At 42.5% G+C, this 19,151-nt stretch overlaps 1 protein-coding gene across 3 annotated transcripts in view; it reads left to right on the top strand.

Moving 5' to 3' along the window:
- Positions 1 to 19,151, top strand: part of l1cama (L1 cell adhesion molecule, paralog a) — a 43,074-nt gene that overhangs the window by 16,635 nt on the left and 7,288 nt on the right. For 2 of the 3 annotated variants that reach the window (XM_082517853.1, XM_082517852.1), the window contains exons 2-20: positions 4,445 to 4,802; positions 5,986 to 6,000; positions 7,595 to 7,697; positions 8,269 to 8,471; positions 11,313 to 11,435; positions 11,769 to 11,939; positions 12,946 to 13,060; positions 13,350 to 13,534; positions 15,155 to 15,286; positions 15,366 to 15,512; positions 15,601 to 15,712; positions 16,069 to 16,232; positions 16,342 to 16,501; positions 16,668 to 16,792; positions 16,975 to 17,076; positions 17,946 to 18,143; positions 18,232 to 18,302; positions 18,397 to 18,622; positions 18,734 to 18,849. In XM_082517853.1, coding sequence (XP_082373979.1) covers positions 4,673 to 4,802; positions 5,986 to 6,000; positions 7,595 to 7,697; positions 8,269 to 8,471; positions 11,313 to 11,435; positions 11,769 to 11,939; positions 12,946 to 13,060; positions 13,350 to 13,534; positions 15,155 to 15,286; positions 15,366 to 15,512; positions 15,601 to 15,712; positions 16,069 to 16,232; positions 16,342 to 16,501; positions 16,668 to 16,792; positions 16,975 to 17,076; positions 17,946 to 18,143; positions 18,232 to 18,302; positions 18,397 to 18,622; positions 18,734 to 18,849 — 2,598 coding nt within the window. In that variant the 5' untranslated portion in view covers positions 4,445 to 4,672. The remainder of the gene's footprint in view (positions 1 to 4,444; positions 4,803 to 5,985; positions 6,001 to 7,594; positions 7,698 to 8,268; positions 8,472 to 11,312; positions 11,436 to 11,768; positions 11,940 to 12,945; positions 13,061 to 13,349; positions 13,535 to 15,154; positions 15,287 to 15,365; positions 15,513 to 15,600; positions 15,713 to 16,068; positions 16,233 to 16,341; positions 16,502 to 16,667; positions 16,793 to 16,974; positions 17,077 to 17,945; positions 18,144 to 18,231; positions 18,303 to 18,396; positions 18,623 to 18,733; positions 18,850 to 19,151) is intronic. The other variant, XM_082517854.1, reaches the window with a different exon arrangement.

The raw sequence follows: 19,151 nt of genomic DNA, 5'->3' as shown, positions 1-19,151 counted from the left end.
TGTGTATCGTGATTTCAGATAAGCTGTAGCTCTGCAGCTTTTTCCAGCTACTAAATTTCCATTTGGAGTCGACTGTGGATCATCAGTCTTGAGATATATGTTACTGGGCCTTTCAACGAAGGGTGCTGGCATGATGGCACTGGGAAGAGGCTTTATAGCACAGTGGGAAACCACTGTGCTATAAAGCCTCTTTTCCATTAAAGTTGCAAATATTGAATTAACCAACCACGCTGCCTATTGTCCAAGCTAAAGTGCTACACCGGCAGTTTATTAAAGTGATGGAGTGAAAAGGGGTTCAATGCAGAGAAAAGAGGAGAGAGGAGGAGGGACTCTGAAACGTATTGTGAAAAGCGATCAGAAGGGAATTGAAGAAAGCTTTTAGTGTCGGCTACCAAGAGGCCTGACACTGAAAGAGAGGAGAAGACTGATGAAAAGAAAATGGTGACAGGAAAATAGGTGCTCATCGTTCTTGGACAGTTCCTATTATAAAGGTGGGCTCTTAAGTAGAAATGCTTTTGCAAAATGCGAGAAAGTCTTATGAGAAAGGCAATCTTCCCAGCGGTGAGTGAGTAATGACAAATGACTGAGTTAAAATTGGGGAACAGAGCGGAAACAGGGAGCTGGTATTATTTCACATGATTTGTGGTATTTTTCTGCTGTAGCGACAAAATGGACCGAAGACTGTTCTCACTGCAACAGGCTCATGCATTAACTATGACCCTGCCAGAGAGAGGAAGAGGGGAGGGTCTGAGGGAGAAAATCAGACAGCCACACCAAAGGCAGCAGGTATGGACGGTCGCTGTCAGTCTGGGACCAAACCAAATGTATGGCAAGGGGAGTAGATGAATTATGAATTTGGGTGAATTTAGGGCAAATTGTGCCGACAGGAAGAAGAAATCTATGAATAATTCACTCTGTAGGACGCCTGATCATCTACCCCCCACTAGCATCACCTTGTTTCACAGACACCCCGCCTCACTCGTACTCATCACTGACCTTTGCAATTTCTCACTGCCCTTCTCCTGTAACGCCTCCAACCATCCGCCCTCTTTCTTTAGGTACTGCTCCCTTTGCTTTTGTCTAAATCACGCCATCTCTCCCCTGTCCCTCTATCCACTTCTCTCTCTTCAAAACAATAAAAAAATCGGATGCTTCTTCAGACAGAAGAACCCTCAGGGAAGACGAAGGGGTAAAGGGGGGCACGTATTCATTTATTTTTCTCCCCCCTCCTTCCGTCCTGCATCTTCTCCTCCTACACGTCTTCACAGCTGGAGGTAGTTAATATTTAAAAGCAAGGCATGACAGGACACGAGACCTGCACACATGCTTGAACACACCCACACATGTTCACTCGTGAATCCAACAGAGCGGTTGTATCTGATCAAAATGTGCTGCAAACGAAAAAAAATTAAGATAAACGCATATATCTATATTTATGGTGGTTTTCTTCCCGTTAAGGGGAAGGAATACCAGCTATGTTCATTAGGACGAGTGAAATGATGTACTTGTGGCTGACTGGCATAATGGAGATGAGAATATATGTGAAACTCAAGACCTGATTAGACTACTGAGGTTTAATCTTGTGTTATTGCCCCACCTTCTTCAAAAACAAGCGAGCCTATTAAGCACAGGAAGTGCCCGACAACGCCCAACATGTCTGCTTAATGCTAATTAGAACATTTTGCAGAGGAAGGATGGGTGGGATCTTCTCTCTAATGGGTAACAGGGGGTTACACATCACAACAGCGCTGCAGTGGTTAAACTTTACTAATGATGGCAGTACTAACAGCATAATGCAAAATGTTTGAGTTATTTGCATTTTCTAGGCAAAATGCCTCAAAGCAAAGCTTGAATATTTAAAGGAGCTGCTAAATCGACTCGGTCGACTCGGCTTGTTTGATACACGACCTGTTGGTGGCTAATTTTCAGCAACGTTGTAGCAAAGCAGAAATGACCTTGCCCTCGGATCTCAACACAATGCTGCTCACTCTCCGGTCTCTCTGTGATTGAATGACTTTTGATGGTGCCCGTTGACATCCCAGTGGTGATAATAGTTTTTAAAAGCACTCAAACACCGTGAAGGTTCATCTCAGCCCAGCTGCGAGCAGCCATCCCAGGCATGACCTTTGACCCTGTCAAATGAAGCAGGTAACAGGGATGGGATTGGATCACTGACAGCTGCACAGCAGACGCCCTGAAGAGGTGAAATCAGACATCTGCTTCAATGACAGTCTCTTGCTCCTGTGATAATGGAGCGACCACGAGGCTTCATGCTGTGTACACAGTGTGGAAGCTGTGTGTGTGTATGCGAGTGTGTTAGTGGGGCTGAGTGGGGCTTCAGTCTGGGCGGCATGTTTGGGTGGCAGGGTTGGCCTCATTACATGGCAACCTCGCAGCCTCAGTCTCATGTGACAGTCATTTCTTCACCATTCCCATCCCATTATAGTGTTCCCCTTTACTGCTCCTCCTCAACAGGACTGGAATATTCCTCTGCAAGCTTTGCCTCCTCCTGACTAAAGCCCACTGGACCATGCCCTTTTATCTTTTTGATATCCTCTGTCAGACCACTCCAAGTGTCTGTCTGTCCTCTTTCCTTTCTGTCGGTCTGGTCATGCATTACAAGCTTCTTTTGTGTGTATCCCTGTGCGTGCGTGTGTGTGCGTGCATGTAGCAAACTCCCTTGGTGAACTGTGATTGGCAGAATGACAAGGTATAGCATGCCTAATCATTAATCAGCGTCTTGCTTTGCTCCACACAGCGCTCCCTTGCCATCTCCTTGAATGCTAGGCAAGCTCCCACTTTAGATTACATTAACACCAGTATTAATACCCTGACTAGTCCTGCTTTATTCATCCCCCTCTAATGGTATTTTGGAGAGGCCGATTTAAGACCGGATCACTGTAATTGGCTCCCTGTTTCCTAAGAACAACAACAACTAAAGAGGCTTTAAGCCGACAGAAGGACTGAAGAAGAAGAGGACTATCAAGAAAGTGAATGATGCACACTGATTTGAAGATCTTGCACATGTGTGTCTATGTGTGTGAGTGGATGGATTAGCATCACAGCTGTCACCCTTTGTCATCCCTCCTCTCCTCCCTCACATCTCTCCACCCATCCCATCAACCTTTGCTCCCCCCTCTTTTACTCTGCCTCTCTCTGTCTCACCCCTCCCTTGCTCCCCTCCTCAATCCCACTTTCCACTTTTTATCCTTGCTAAAGTCTTCCACCTACTTCACCCCTCCTCCCCCTTCTCTCTCCATGTTTTCCATTCTTCTGACAAAGCAAGCAAGTGAGTTTAATGGCTCATTTAATCCCAATGCTGTTAGTTTAAACAGCCTAACTAAAGACTTCTGTTTGGTCTTTAATTTAATCTGAATAGATCTTTTGATGTAGACAAATCCCACATTCCTGTGTCCTTTTGTAGGATATTGTTCAGTGCAATCTCTGCTGAGTGACACAAAATCCACAATAAACACATGACCAGCAATTATCCACTAGATACAAGAAAATGACTGATAATCACCACTCTCTATCGTCCTCCCACCCACCACGCTCTTCATGCTCTTCATCTCCTCTTCTCTCTGACCTTCCCCCCACTCCCCAAGGTCACTCATCATCACTCTGCTGTGGCAGTGCCAGCAAACAACGGTGAGCGGAGCCAAAACTCCTTCGATCAGGCTGCAGAGCTGCCAGATCAGCCCCTCTCTCTATTATCGCCACTTTCTTTTGTCTCACACGCACGTCTTAATCATGGCGTGCTATAACAGCTCTTTGTGTGTGATACTGAGTAGTGTAAACAGTCAGCGGGCTGCGCCACGTGGTGCCGCGGGGGAGGACAGCCTGCATGTTGTGGCGAGGACCGACTCCAAGGATACAGATGGAGAATAGATAGACTAAAAGGAAGGGGTGGTTTTCCTTACTCACCAGGACTGATAGCATCTTTATCGCATACTTAGCACAATACTATCACCCCAGTACACTACAAACTGTTCAGTTCATGCAGTGCAGCCCTGACCAGTCAACCTAATTATCAATTATTTGTTTGTCTGTCTTGCGTATCGTCAGATTTATCACTTCATCACTCTGCATTTGTCTGTCTGCAGCCCATCTGGGTGCTGGGAGGCTCTGTTCAGCTTCTTGTTGTGGTATTCAGCCCATCTGTCCTGCTGACTGGCCTCTCAATACGGGCCACTGGTCATGCAATTAAAACCAAATAGTTTTTTTCTTTTTTTCTTAATAGGAACAGGTTGGGCGATAGGCTGGCTGGTGTTTTTTTTTTGTTTTGTTTTTTCGATGGGATGAGCATCGTTGACTGATTGGTTTGTTAACTCTATGTCTCAGTCTGTCTGTTGATCTAACCACATGGCTCTGGGTATTTTTTCTTTCATTCTGACACATGGCCTCTCTGTGCATGTCCTTCCCTTTTTTCCTCTCTATCTTTCAGAGCAGAGACCAGCAGGAGGGCGTGGACCTGGTTTGAAGAACACTGAAGGAGAGGGGAAAACAGAGGGAGAGGACAAGAAGATCAAAGGCATAGGAGGCAAAGCCAAAGCCTCTTGCACAAGAAACATAGCCTCACACTTGCACGAGTCTGTGTGTGAGTGAAGGTGCTCTCTGTGTGCATTTTACTGTAAGTGTGTGAGCAGGTGGGACTTTGATGGGACAGTGAGCAATGCCTGACACGCAGCGACAGCAGGTTGGCAGTAGGGGGCAGTGCTCCAGCTGCCTCCTCCCCCTTGTCCTCATCCTTCTCTCCCTTGCAACCCAGCCCAGCCAAGCAGCCATAAATATTCCCCCCAATTGTGAGTACTGATTCATAATATTCCTATTAGTGGGTTGTGAATGCTTCCATGTGGTTCAAAGATCTATTTGTTGTGGTAATTACATTGTTGCCTCATCAAAGGGCTCTAATAATAATCTTTTATCATGATTAATTAGTGCAAATGAGCTGAATGAACACGCGTTTCTCTTTCAGTAACCTCAGTATTCAGTGTTACAGAGCTCCGTTATGCTGTAAATACATAACAGGACACTAGTATTTAGAGCTGGGGTTTCTTTGGTTAGGCCTCCTTTGTGCCTGTGTGGCGTCTAATTGCTTTGCAGTTGATCCTCCCCTACTGTATTGATTAGTCCTACTATTGATCTCGTTTCTATGGTGCAAACCAGAATCTGATTGGGGAGTAATTCAATCAACAGTTGAGTTATACAACAAAAAATCCAGTGATGTTTATCCTCACTCACCTCCTCGATGTAATATGTGGGCATTAGAAATACAGCTGAGTTTGTGGCCCCACAGGGAAATTGATCTTCATCTTCTCTGCTGCTGTCAACCTGCCCACAAAGCTCCAGCAGAGAGACAGAGAGAGGATATTTCCTCCACTGCTGCTTTTGTTGTTAACTCTTTATCTAAGACTACTTGCAGTGAGTCACAGCCGCCTACACTAATTTCAAAAGTGCCTGTATACAAACACATGCGCATCCCTCAAATGCTGATGAATGCATTAAATCTACCCATATGGGTCCCCGAGGAGGCTAGGTGACAGCGAGGTGAGAGGGTTGAAGGGATGAAGGGAGGATGATGGTGAGGAGGAAGAGGAGGAGGGAGGAGCAGGTCAGAGATGCAAAAGGTCAAGGTGTCTGGTGCCTTCAATTAGGAAGCCTGTGCCATGTCAATAAGAGTCACTGAGAATGAATGATTAGGATCAATAAATGGCATACCTTAGGATCTGTTAGGGTTAAAACCTACGCTGCATTGTTCATATGTGATAAATACTATTCAATGCGATCTATCTATCTATCTATCTATCTATCTATCTATCTATCTATCTATCTATCTATCTATCTATCTATCTATCTATCTATCTATCTATCTATCTATCTATCTATCTATCTATCTATCTATCTATCTATCTATCTATCTATCTATCTATCATTAAAATATTTTCCTTCATTTCCTTGACTCTGCCCACCACTGTGGACTAACAGACCGCATAAGAGATCGTAAGTGCTTTTACGTTTATTGATGTCTTAATGTGGATGCTGGCAATGTTTACTGCAAACACTTTAACCGTACATTTAATTTATTAGCATGTTTTTGTTTTCCATCCAACACGCATCAAACAAAATATACTTCAGTGCTGAACTTAAATGAGTCCTGGCATCTGTGTGCCCTTTCAGTGTTATGCTGCTAGTGTCTGTGTTTTATCCTGCGTTTGTGATCGCATGTGAGGACGTGTGTGTTTTATTTTCAACAAGCACCTGCGTGTAGGTTTGGGTGTGTATATGTGTTTAGCCTCATTGGCTCCCGGTAGGTGGAATTCCTGCAGGAGAAGGGAGGAGGAAGTTTGAAGAGCTGCTGTCGGTTAGGAGGCAGCAGGGCTGTCAGATCAAAGACGCGAGGAAATAAAGAGGAGTTAAAGCACTAAGCACCAGCTCCTCTCCTCCTCTTCTGCCAATAATGGAGCAACGCCCGCAGCCCAAACTTCAATTTGATCAGCTGAGGAAATGGGCTTATTTCCCTGCATCACTGGGAATCCTTTCATTAAATTTCTGCAGTCTCCCTATCCGTCTCTTTCCAAATCTCTGCAAACTTGCCCCTTGTTTGTTTTGTTCCCTCTCTGTCTCTGCGTCTTTTTGCTCAGTTTTTCTGCCGCACTGCATGTGCTCTCTCTTTGCTGCACGTTCATCTATCTCCGCTGTCTGCTTAGCTCTCCATCTTCATCGCCTTTTTCTCATCTACCGCGCCCCCCCTCTGTCCTGTGCCTTCCTTTACCCATTTACCTACATAATATAAATTTATCTCTGGCTGCAGCGCTGTCTCTTTCCTTTAAAGTCAAATTAAAGACTCTACTCACAAGTATCAAGCTGTGGCTTCTGTTCCACTGCAAAGAAGAACAGTGTGAATAGTTCCTGAAGATATGATATGAGAAAAACATTTAAATTTGAATTGATTTCAAGAACTATATAACACAGTACTGTGGTTTATAACATATGTTAAAGACATGTTGGTGTTGTGCCCAGCAAGTTGTTTTTTTGTGCATATGTAAATGCCGCATGTGCTTTATGGCTGCTGTGCACAGCAATGATAAAGAAAGGGAAACCTGTTCATTTGCTCTTTAAAAAATCCCTGCTTCATTTCCAAGCCCACTTTTTCCTCCCTCTTTCTGTCTCAGTCTCACAGGGGACACTGTGCTATATACCTCTTTTATATGAACTCTTCCTCTTACATTATGCTGTATCAATTTTCTCTCATCTCAACCCATTTATTCCTCCTGCTCTCTTGCTCTTACTCTTTCCCTTGGCCTACATTTCATCTCCATCTCAGGGGACTCTTTTTAAGAGATATTGACTATATAGTTTTCTGCAGCTGTTAAAATATGGAAATAAGTGGTGTCTCTAGTTATTCTGTGCTATTTGCTATGAGTCTGAGATGCGTCTTATGCAATCTGTGTGTTAAAGCTAGAGATATAGCAGCATGCATCATGGACACTCATCATGTGAATTTAACAAAGCAAAGCCTGCAAGTCAGTTTGGGGTGTGTGCATTTACATGTCTGTGTTGTGACTCGACTAACTATGACTTTTGATGTATGCAGTCAAGAGGCCTCCAGTGATCAAAACACAGCCGGAGTCTGTCACCGTATTTAGCACTGAAGACTTCGTCATGAACTGTGAAGCCTCTGGCAACCCTTCACCCATGTTAGTCAACACGCGCGTGCACACACACACACACACACACACACACACACACACACGCGCGCACACACGCGCACGCACACGCACACACACACACACACACACACACACACACACACACACACAAACATAAAGATCATGATTTGATTACGAATGAAAATGCTATATTATTCACAGGGGAGACCAACTATTGGTTATCTGGAACGGTGACCTTCCGTCTCCTTGTTCAGCTGACATCTACATATTAGCATTACATGAGAGCACAGCTTCTCCTAGTCAGATTTCTTGTTCCATTTGGGGATAAATGTCATTAAGCCCTCGAGCAATATTTTCAAAGTGTCTTAGCTGCTCTGAAGTGGAAAAGTGCTCCGATTGCCAAGGAAAAGATGAATATCACAATTATAGCACGAGTTCTAAGTCTGACTGGGGCATCTTGTGTAAATTTTGCAGCTATTCATTTGTGCCCTTAAATTAAGCAAAATGTAAGGACACCCTATTTGTGTCATTTTGTGTCATCAAAGGGACAGAATATTTGAAAGAAGAAAAATTCAGGCTCTTCTGTTTTTTGTTTTAGCTTCCGATGGGCAAAGGACGGGGAAGACTTTGACCCAGGCAGTGACCCGGAGCTGAAGGTCTCTGAAAGCTCTGGCTCATTCGCATTCTACACACTTAGCAACACCATGGACACACTGAACAAGTACAAAGGCAAATACGTTTGCTACGCATCCAATGAGCTGGGGACAGCTGTGTCTAACGAGGCCATACTGAACACGGATGGTAAGAGCACGTCGACGACTCGTGAACCACCGACCGCTTGTTGAAAGATATAGCCGTGAAATATTTGCCCCAATTTGTAATTGTTTGTCCTTGCCCTCGAGGCAAGAACAACATCATTGAAATACTATCAAAGATATAAAACATCTCTATGCTAAAGAGCAAACTGCATCACACCAGAGGAATTACAAATCTCTTAAATGTCATTTCCTGTTAGCTCTCCTATAAATGCCTTCAAGGTTCAGTTTTGAAGCAAGCTGCGGTATTTGTTGATTTATATATGGTTGATTTAAAAAGCTGTGAATGGAGACAGTGCTTTTCCTGCTTTATACAGCGCTCATCTGTTAGCAGATGGGGCTCACACTGAGAGCTAAGAGTATTGCCACCTGGAACATAATTAGACGCAATAACGTGATAATCATATACACAATCATCCACACACATACATGGGGACCCCTGAGCAAAAGTAAAGAGTACCTCTGCACATCCATCTACCTGAGTGACTGGCTCTCTCCTGGACGACCTCATCCCTCCACAGTTTCCCTGACAACGGTTTCCCCAGAAACGCTCTTGAGTTGATGTCATGTGAAGAAGCACTCTTCAGTAGCTCCTGTGAGGTTATCAACGGATGGGAGGAGGGAAAGCAAACATGTATCACTCACAAATTAAGTCTTCTACAAGACAAAAATAAAACAAACAATGGTTCTGTTTCTGTTTTTGTAGAATCATCAGAAGTCAGTATTTTTAATGTTGCATAACAGCAGAAGAAGCTGATGCACATCAGCTGAAGAGCAAATGTTACTAGAAAAATTGTAACTCTATTGATCTCAATAGATATACCGATAACACATATTATACCACTTTTACATAGATACATGTACAACAATCAACACACCAGACTGCAGTCTAATAGTAGCACAGACAAATTATAGTTATGTGAAGACTAATTAAATGCATGTACACACAGCACTACAGTGGCATGGTGGTACGCACTGTTGTCTTACAGACTCCTCCCACAGTCATGTATGGTTTGGTGACTGGTAATTCTAAATTGCTCATAGTGTGAGTGTGAATGGTTGTCTGTCTGTGTTAGCCCTCCAACAGACCGCCTACCTGTTCAAGGCGCACCCCACCTCTCACTTGATGGCAGCTAGGATAGACTCTAACGCCCAATGACCAAGAAGTGAATAAGTGGAAGAAAATGGTTGTAAGCATGTAGGCACAACAGTTGAGATATCCATAATCCCAATAAACAAGACAACTTATTGAAGCCCCACAATACGCTCTCCACGTGTTATACCCAATAGGCCTGTTTTTAGAAATGTTTCTGACAATAGAGAATCTCCCTTTGCTGTTATTAATGCAACTCTTGTGCTAAGAAGTCCTTAATCTCAATTTGCATGCTATGTTACCCACATACTGAAATAACCAAGGGCGTTTTATCAGGTCGACTACATATGTGGTCTTGCGTGAGAATCTGCCCAGCAGCTTAGTTTTTTAGGCCTGTCTGTGGATGTGAGACGTGACCTTAAAGTTCACACAGTAAAAAAAGAATGTTTGTGGGGGAAGGAAAGAAGTGAAATTTGTCTTAATAAACATGCCGGACAGATTACTGGACTGCTTCATAGCCAGCTCTCAGCTGACAGTGTTGACAATGAGCAGGATGTTTTCTGCTTATTCGAGCAGCTGGAAAATAGGCAACAGGCAGTGATCAAAACACCACGAGCTCTTTTGCAACACTCCTTTCCAGAGATTCTTCTCACAAAATCTTTAGAATTACTTTCCTTTAAATTTCAGAACTCTTAATCTGTTTGGCTCATCCACAGACACTGCTATAGTTTGTCTGTTAAACATTAGTTTTAATTATTATTTCTGTAGCTGTGTCATGATTTGAAATAGGATGTAAAATTTTGCTATGCATTCATAATTAATAAGAAAAGGGAACCATCAGTTTTTTTTCCTGTTAGAGCCATCACAGAATGATTTTTACAATCACCAACTACTTCCACCTGTAAACTTGTTTTGTTTTTACCAATTTGGAAAATGTCTCTATTTTCACACACAGATAAGGAGCACATTGTCCTGGGATAATGGAAAAGTTGGTCATGTTTCACATCAAATGTGTACAATTTCATTGAAAACAAGGACTCTCTAATAAGAGAAAGTTTACTACATATCAGTTTATTTGTGTTTTTAATATGATGTATTTTTAAAAAACCAAGTATTTTTTATAATTAAAAGAATGCATCTGACATATAACTGAGTACAACTTCCAAGACAAAAATGTTTCTAATTTATGCATATCAATGTTTTGCATATAAGCCAAATGATGAACAGCGTGTCATTTACTACCACGGACACTCCAGCCTGAAACACGCTGCACAAAACTCACCTCACAAGAATGAAGCATAACTCATCCTCTTACCTGCAGCAATATCATATGCCTGGGATACATAGCATTTATAAATAATCAAATATAGTAAAGTAATGTTTATATTTGTTGTTGTTGCAAGTTGACAACGTAAAAAATTACACGTTGACATGAAGATAAATTCATATATTCAAGTGATCCTTCTAAGCCTGAACCTGTGAGAATTTTATCACTAGGACCAGCTCTTTATGATCAACACCAGCTCATATAAAATTACAGTATTTCCTGGAATATAATATTGTTTTACACGTGTACAGTAAAGCTGATTTTGCCGTTTTTGTAGTGCGACTGACCCGCACTGTATTCGTTGTTCACGATGACTTGTGTAAGATTGTCTCGTTGAACATCTATATGAGCTCGTCCATCACCTACGTGTTTACTAAGACCTTTTTTCTGTCTTGCCTCCCTTTAAGTTCCCCCCTCCCAGCAGAAAGATAAAAAGGTTGATGAGACGGCTGACGAGGGAAAAAGTTTTATTCTGAAGTGTAACCCCCCACAAAGTTCTATGGAGCCTATCATTCACTGGATGGACTTAAGTGAGTACATTATCTGTCCATCTCTCTGCTTCCATTACATGCTTCCTGTCTCCAAGATTTTGTTGTGCATTTACCACTTCAGAGAAAGCAAGTTAGCAATTTATTTCTGCATCGAGACATCAACATTTCTGCAACATTTTTCCTCTAGTGCTTTTTTACAATCCATGCAGGATCTACATTTTTCAGTTCCTCTCATCCTGTTGCATCTGTATCTCCTGCCCAATCTATATCCTGCTGTTAATAAGCTCCTCTGTTATTGTAATTTTTTCCAATTCTTTTAAGCAGTTTCAATCATTTTGTCAACATTTTTCTCACTCCTTTTACTTCTTTCAGGGTTACGTCATATCGACCTTAGTAAGCGGGTGATGGCGGGGAAGGACGGCAATCTGTACTTTGCCAATCTGGAAAGTTCGGACAGCAGGGATGACTACACGTGCAATGTCCAGTACCTGGCAACACGCACGATTCTGGCAAAAGAGCCCACCTCTCTGAAAGTCACCCAATGTGAGTTTTGTTGAAGATTATCTAAACTCATCTGACTCAGATTAAGCTGATCTAACCTGAATTAAGGGTGGGTTCCAGTTAACAACAGCTTTATTCAAAATGTAAACCAAAATAAAATGTCAAGGTCTTAAGGAATAAGAAAATTCAAGGCAATTTAGTTTACATTGGTGATTTTCTGATTGTGTGTAAAACAGGATCAGAAACAACAAAACAACAATTGATCATCAGGTAATCGATTCGATGGCTTCTCTGTGGTTGAAACATGTCTTTCAGAACAGTAAATGTGAGTCTCATTGTGGTGCTAGATAGAAAATAAATCAGAGGATCCCAGTCAGTCTGGCCTAATGTCTGGAAATCTGGCTTATCTGTACCAGCGTTCCTTGAATCCTACAACTATTGATACACTCAGAACTTTAAACAGGAGTTTAAATTATTCTCCAAGCGCGTATCATGGTTGTAAAAGTCATTCAGTTACGGAGCTGTTTTGAAAAATGACCAGTTTACATTCATACACCTCTTAAAATCTAACTTCTTTCATTCTTAAGGACATAAATGCTACATTTAAATGCCATATGCAGTATATTAGTTGAGGCCACATAATTAAACTACACATCACCATGTGGTGGCATGTTGTGCTGACCGAAGCAGTGACCAAATCCAGTAGGTCCCACTGAACCAGCAGGGGGTCTTCCTCTGCTCAGCCCATATTATAATGAGATTCAGCTCACACTGTGATGTGGCTGCCAGCAAGTGCGACCCAACTAGAGGTCAGAAAGATGAGCACATGTTAACATGAGACCTCTGTGTGTGTAGAGAGTCTAGATGATGATGTTTTGTTAGAAAGCTAAAGTCTATCAACATGAATCCATGCCCTGCATCTCTACTTGTGTTCTTCAGCGTCTTTAAAGTGGTTGCTGTGTCAGCAGCAGAGCAATCTAAAAAAATGACCCATGCATATGTATGAGTGTTTCTCTTTGTCTTTGTGGTTCCTCCTCTCTTTGTCCAGCCAACTCGGTACTGCGGAACAGAAGGCCCCAAATGATGAGACCTACTGGACATCACAGCACGTACCATGCCCTGAGGGGACAGACACTAGACCTGGAGTGCATCGTCGAAGGCCTGTGAGTGTCTCAGCGTGCACATGTGTGTGCGCTTCCAACCCCTTTAATTGGAAAACTTAAGCCTTCAATCTTACCTGTCTCTCATCCATCCACCCCACCCTACGCATTATTCCATTATGTCTTTCGCTTCTTCCTGCCAACTCTGCTTCCTGCTGCCATCTTGTCTTAATGGTCCTTATCATTCCTTCCGGCATTTCTCTCTCTGCCTGCTTGCTTTACTCTATGTCTACTTCCTCTCATTGTTTTTCTCTCTTCTCTTTAATCCCTCCATACATGTCATCCTTTCTAGTCCAACTCCAGAAGTGTCCTGGATGAGGAGGGATGGCGAGCTGTCAGAAACTCGGACCACCAAAGATATGTTTGACCGCCGCTTGCGCTTCACTAATATCTCGGAAAGTGACGGGGGTGAATACCAGTGTATAGCTGAGAACTCCCAAGGAAACACCAAACACATTTACATGTTGACTGTGGAAGGTATATCTCTTGCGTTTCTCTATTACACTCTCATTCCCTCACACACACATACACACATATATATATCTTGAGAGATAGTGAAAAAACACACAGCATGCTATTATTTTCCATTACATATTTCTAGGTTGATATTTTAATCTCAATATATATGATGTGGTTTGCTGACCATTGGAATGTTTTCGGGGTTTCTGTGGGTAGCTGCATAGACAGAAACCTCCCTCACTAACTTTTTTTGGAACTGCCATAAATTTGGGTTGTTAGTGAGAGCCTGTTAAAAATAACATCAGTCACAAGAGATGCCACAGAAGCAGAGACACCTTGTGGTTCACACTACACAATCAAACTGCAGAAACACCAGATCCTGCCATTTCCTCAGCTCCCCAGTGTCTTTCATAAGAATAGCTCTGCTAATTATGTCCAGACTGCAGACATGACACAGAGACTGTTGTTATGTCGTTTGGCCTTATATCGCCGAATGCTTTCTCTAAGGAGGATGTTGTTTGGGTGGCAGCATATGTCACACAAAACTTTTTACATCGCCGGGTATTGATGGTACCTTCACAGATGTGCTAATTATAGTTATGTACACCCATGCCGCCAGAGATTACGGCTTTTGAACTGTTTAGTCTCTTTACGGTTTAGAGTGGAGGATTCACTTTTCATTCTTTCCAAGGAGGAATTTTTAGAATTTGAGAGGACAACTGAAATTAATGGAGAAAATGAGACTAACACAAGCTGCAGAGAAAAAATGTTACAGAATACAAACCAGGAAACGATAACACACAACAAAACACATACACTTTGCACAAGAAATTCAAAAACTGAAAGCATCAATGTAATTAACTAAAAAACTCAAAAAAACAATCCCCCAAACCAGAATTAATAATAAACAAGGGCACTCAGAGTGTGCAACTGTCCCCGAAGGTCTAAAACATCCAGGTTTTATGCTGATGTCAGCATTGGTAATATGGAAATTTAGTTTAGTGTAATCTTTTTGTGTCATTGTGAAGTCATATAATGGATATTAAGGGGCTCGTGGCTCAAGAGTTGGGAGTTCGCCTTGTAATCGGAAGGTGTAGAGCGCTTTGGGGTCCTTCGGGACTAGTAAAACGCTATACAAATACAGGCCATTTACCATATTAAAAATTAATGTTTTAAAGAGCTAAAACATGACTGGTATATTGCTTGAAAAGTCTGGAGATGGAAACTAAAGCTTTTTCCTAATTCATGTGGTCCTGAGCGTTGCCCTATTACCTTGAACCATCACATACTAAAATGGTGTATTTAATTATTTTAAACCATATGTTTGAAGCAGGACTTGAAGACGTCTTTGGCTTCTCTAAGTTGTAAAAACTTGTGATTTTAAGATATATTCATGCAGTGTGTGATTTTGCGTAAGTGTATGACCTCTTTGTGATGTCATAGGGTTTTATATATAAAAAGTGTGTTGTGAAGCTCCCTCCATGACCTTTTTTCAATCAACAATTTTGACAAAGAGCAGTGTTGTGGTCACTTGCTTCATTTTTTTGTGCTTTTGTTGATACCTACAAGGTAGTAGAAACTCAGTCTTATAGTATTTTGCTTGTACTATTTGGAACTGATATATTCTGTCACTTGCAGCTGCACCTTATTGGATCAAGGAGCCAGTCAGTCAGCTATATGCCCCAGGTGAGACAGTCAGATTAGACTGTCAGGCAGATGGCATTCCCTCTCCTATCATCAGCTGGACCATCAACGGGGTCCCCATCTCAGGTCAGTGCACACACCTTAACATGCGCCACCACCATCTCCTGGCACTTAAGATGTACTGACAGCATGTACTCTTTAACAGGAGTTGATAAGGACCCTAGGCGTACTCTGACAGCAAGCGGATCTCTGATCCTAGAGGATGTGAACTTTGGAGATACTGCCATCTATCAGTGTCGGGCCTCCAATAAACATGGAACCATCCTCACAAACACCAATGTTTATGTCATTGGTGAGTGCTAGTCGTTACGTGCTGTTTGTTTAACTGGATTTTGAGTTTGTTCTCTGTGTATCTCATTTGTCTTTGTGGGATGTTTCAGAGCTGCCTCCCCAGATCCTTACCGATGATGGGAATACATATGCGTATACAGAGGGCCAGAAGGCTTTACTGGAGTGTGAAACCTTTGGCTCTCCTAAACCAAAAGTGATATGGTGAGGCGGTATTGCATATTCCATCGTTTGCTGGCAGATTTTCCCATTAATACATTCTAAAAAGGTGATATTATTGCGTGGGTAGGTCTTCATGTGCATAAATTAACAGCTAAGTGTTGTTACATCTGGGCTGTGACTGTGAATTCTGTCAGTGTGGCAAATATCCAATCAGGCTTTGCTCATTGTAGTAAAACAGGAAAAGTGGCTTTTAAGTTATTAAATTTATCAGCCGCTGCAGTTGCTGAAAACCCTTTTTTTTTAAAAATCACCCGCCAAATTTCTGATGTGTGTGTTGGTTTTTAAATTGATGAGTGTGTGTGTCTGTGTGTGTGTGTGTGTGTGTGTGTGTTTCACAGGGAAAGAAACAACGGCAGCTCCTTCCTTCTACCAGATCGCAGAGTTAACCCTCTCAGCAATGGGTGGCTCGAGATCGCTAACGTCACCCACAGCGATGACGGGATCTACACCTGCACTGTGCCAAATTCCAATTTGTCAATCAGTGTTGAGCTGGAAATATTCAGTCAGTGACACTCACATGCTTAGAGACATAGTAACTCTTGCCAACTTTATTTATTACTTGTACCTCCTGCAGCTTGTCTCAGCATTGTATTGTTTGCTTTCTTCTGCAGATAGGACCGTGATACTGTCACCCCCACAGGCTCTGAAGGTCCGGGCTGGAGAGAGAGCCATTTTCACCTGCCTGGGCCTCGTCGACCCCAGACTCGACCCTCCTTTCATTCAGTGGAGAAAGAACAACCAGAAGCTGGCTGATTCCAACAGTGATGAAAAGTGAGACATTTTTATATCTGAAAATAAAGAGGATCATTTTGGAAATCATGAAAGGATGATTATGCTTGTGAGCCATTTGTTTATTGGGGTGGGGAATGAAGAGTTAGTGGGGAAGGATGGTGATAATAAATTGTAATTCATGATGACGATGACTGTATTTCCTCAGGTATACAATGGAAGGACCGGATCTCAAAATAACTAATGTGCAGCCAGATGATGAGGGAGTGTACACCTGTGAGATCATCACAAAACTGGATGTAGCAGAAGCCAGGGGTACCCTCACCTTATGGGGTAAGACCACTGACCACATATGACCACAAACCGACAAATGTCCAAACCCTGTAAACAACAGGCCTAAAATCATTCTGTAGTTATAAACTCCACCCCCACAAAAACAAACTCATTTAAAACCTTTATTGTGCATGTAGTGCATAGGTAGTCATGCTAGTAATAATACTGATGTCCCCTATCAGATCGTCCAGACCCTCCCATCCTCCTACAGATCTCTGATCCTAAGGATCGTACTGTCACCCTCAGCTGGACTCCTGGAGATGACCACAACGGCCCAGTGACAGGTGTAGTACAAACACATATAGTTGCACACTTTTAAGCACTGACATGTACAAAACCTTATACTTCACCTAACCTTAAAAACTACATATTAAGCCTATCTCTGTCACCACAAGGAGGACACATCCTCATGACTGCAAAACCCCCACAACACAATCATACAGACATGCACAGACACAGCTGTCTTTCTCCTACTTCAGAGTATTGGATTAGACATAGAAATAGGGAAAATGGAAGAATTAGGTCAGGACATTGTCCACAGTTGCTCTTTCTCACATGAAGCACACAGCTGGAGATCTGCCATATTAGATATGTTCTTACTGCTAGAAACACAATGTTTGATTTAGGCAAGAGTGGCATCCTTTTGGGGTGGGCGGGACACATAACATGACAACCTGTAAGCAGATTGTCTCTACAACAATAACAAAAATACAGACACGCACACGGTTTGAGTGCTCAAATCGCTTAGAAAAGCTAGCTATCCTTATAGCTATACAATAAATCCAGTTCAGTTGTATTTATGTAGCACCAAATCACAACAACAGTTGCCTCAAGGTGCTTATATTGTAAGGTAAAGACTCTACAATAATAGAAAGAAAACAGAGAAAACCCCAACAATCAGGTGACACCCTATGAGCAAGCTGTATGGCGACAGTGGGGAGGAAAAACTCCCCTTTTAGCAGGAAGAAACCTCTGGCAGAACCAGGTTCAGGGGAGGGGCAACCATCTGCCATGGTCGGTTCGGGGTGAGTCGAGAAAGACGGGACAAAGGCAGACACAAATGCAGCTTTATGAGTGTTGAGTGTTTAGTTATGTTTCCATTACTTCCTTGGGATAATGTCCTTTCTCCATCATTCCTTGACTTTTGTCGTAGAGTATGTGGTAGAGTTTGAGGACCACCGTTCGAATGAGAGCGTCTGGAAAATGCTGGCCAGAGTTAGCGGAAACAAAGAACGTGCCGTTCTCTCCCTGTGGCCCTTCATGTCCTACCGTTTCCGGATCATTGCCATCAATGACGTGGGCAAGAGCGACCCTAGCAAACCATCTGGAATATACAACACACCTGCTGAAGGTAAAAGCCATGGATCTGTAGCTATATGTTTATGAACTGTCACAGTAAATCCCAAACAACACTAAACCATCTTGTTTGCTAATCCCAGCTCCAGATAATAACCCTAAAGATGTCAAGAGCGAGTCCATTGAACCGAACACTCTGGTCATCAGCTGGAAGGTATATCTCTTACCTGAATGCACCATTTGGTCAAAGCGGTTACTGATAATATTTGAGAAATGGTCTTATTTGGCTGCTGCTCCCATCTTTACAGAAAATGAACAAAACCGAGGTCCACGGACCTGGCTTCAAGTACTGTGTGCAGTGGAGACAAGCAGTGGGTGGTGGGCCCGACTGGCACGAGAAAAATGTAACAGAGCCGCCATTCCGTGTTGACAATGTCGGGAACTTCTCTGCGTATGAGATTAAAGTTCAGGCTTTCAATGAGATAGGGAGGGGACCTGAGCCAGACACAGTCATAGGCTACTCAGGAGAAGATGGTACTATATTTTTAAAAAAACTATTACTTTTTCAGCACACTTTTCTTTTCCTGGGATTTCTTCTACTTGGCATTCTAACCCGTCTCCTTCCTGTCTGTCATTGGCGCTCAGTTCCTTTAGAGGCCCCGATGGATGTGGGTGTTGAAATAATAAACAGCACTACAATCAAAGTGACCTGGGCACCTATAGACAAAGACACGGTCAGAGGACACCTGCTGGGATACAAGGTACTGCCCTAGTATCTCATCTGTTGTTTGGCCTGACTTATGCATGAATAATACATGAGTGGTTTTAAAGTGGAGGCAGACAGATTGTAGCTTAGTGGCGTCAGGGTACTTTGTAGTTTCAAGGTTGTAAAGCCCTTTCTCCCCCTCAAAATATATCTCACACTCTAGAAATACTCCTTTTATTTTGGTTTTTTATGATTCATGTTTTAGTAAATGCTCTGTCCCTGCTTTTAAAGTCTTAGAGAACCAAATGAGAACATCAACAGAGTCATAATATAAATGTAACTAAATGCAATAAATGT

The sequence above is a fragment of the Aulonocara stuartgranti genome (assembly GCF_965226115.1).
Source record: "Aulonocara stuartgranti genome assembly, chromosome: 20".
In the NCBI taxonomy this organism is placed as follows: Eukaryota; Metazoa; Chordata; class Actinopteri; order Cichliformes; family Cichlidae; genus Aulonocara; species Aulonocara stuartgranti.
This window is presented reverse-complemented; position numbering and strand designations above follow the sequence as displayed.